This window comes from Penaeus monodon, chromosome 23 (genome assembly GCF_015228065.2).
Source record: "Penaeus monodon isolate SGIC_2016 chromosome 23, NSTDA_Pmon_1, whole genome shotgun sequence".
Classification (NCBI taxonomy): domain Eukaryota; kingdom Metazoa; phylum Arthropoda; class Malacostraca; order Decapoda; family Penaeidae; genus Penaeus; species Penaeus monodon.
This window is the reverse complement of record NC_051408.1, coordinates 11,457,170-11,457,759: the sequence shown is the minus strand read 5'-3', so window position 1 is coordinate 11,457,759 and position 590 is coordinate 11,457,170. Positions and strand designations below refer to the sequence as shown.

The following is a 590-nucleotide window of genomic DNA, read 5'->3' as shown; positions in this document are numbered from 1 at the left end:
TAAAATGAAGTTGGAGATTTTGTTTTGGTCATTTTGGGGGGTTTAGTCCGTTGATATTAATATTTCGTTTGGTGTGTTTATGTTTTGGTAATTTGGACCTGTATGTTGATTTTATATTGTTTATAGGATCTGGATTTGTTAGTTGGTGTTGTAAAGGGGAAAATGGCTGTAGTGTTTTCATTTATATTCTATATTCATGTCTTGTTTGTAAGTAGTTCCTAAAAAAGGTCTGAGCTAGTAAGATAACCAGAGGAATCCATTTTAATAGCAAAAGCCCAAGAGAAGAAAAGAACAGGAAAATAACGAATAAGAAATACTAAAACCCCAAGAAAAGCAGGATCACTTACACAATAAGGCCTGAAATAAGGGGCATCAGTCTCGAGCAAAAGCCGACCCAACGGAATCTGCCGGACAACGTCTTGAAGTCTCCACGCTCTCTCTGAGTTCGGAAACGTCACTAGCCCCGTTATGCCCAAGTACAGGTTACTGAAAGCACCGAGCCATTCTCGAGCCTCCTCCCAGCCCTCCGTGAAGCAGTGGCGGTGGATTAAATAGTCACGAGGGACAAGCTGTTGGAGAGGGAGAGGGGT

At 41.7% G+C, this 590-nt stretch overlaps 1 protein-coding gene across 1 annotated transcript in view; it reads right to left on the bottom strand.

Moving 5' to 3' along the window:
• LOC119587797 overlaps positions 1-590 on the bottom strand; it is a gene marked incomplete in the record, with an annotated part of 13,528 nt that overhangs the window by 1,589 nt on the left and 11,349 nt on the right. The window contains 1 exon segment of the mRNA XM_037936494.1: positions 348-569. Within this exon segment, the coding sequence (XP_037792422.1) occupies positions 348-569 (222 nt within the window).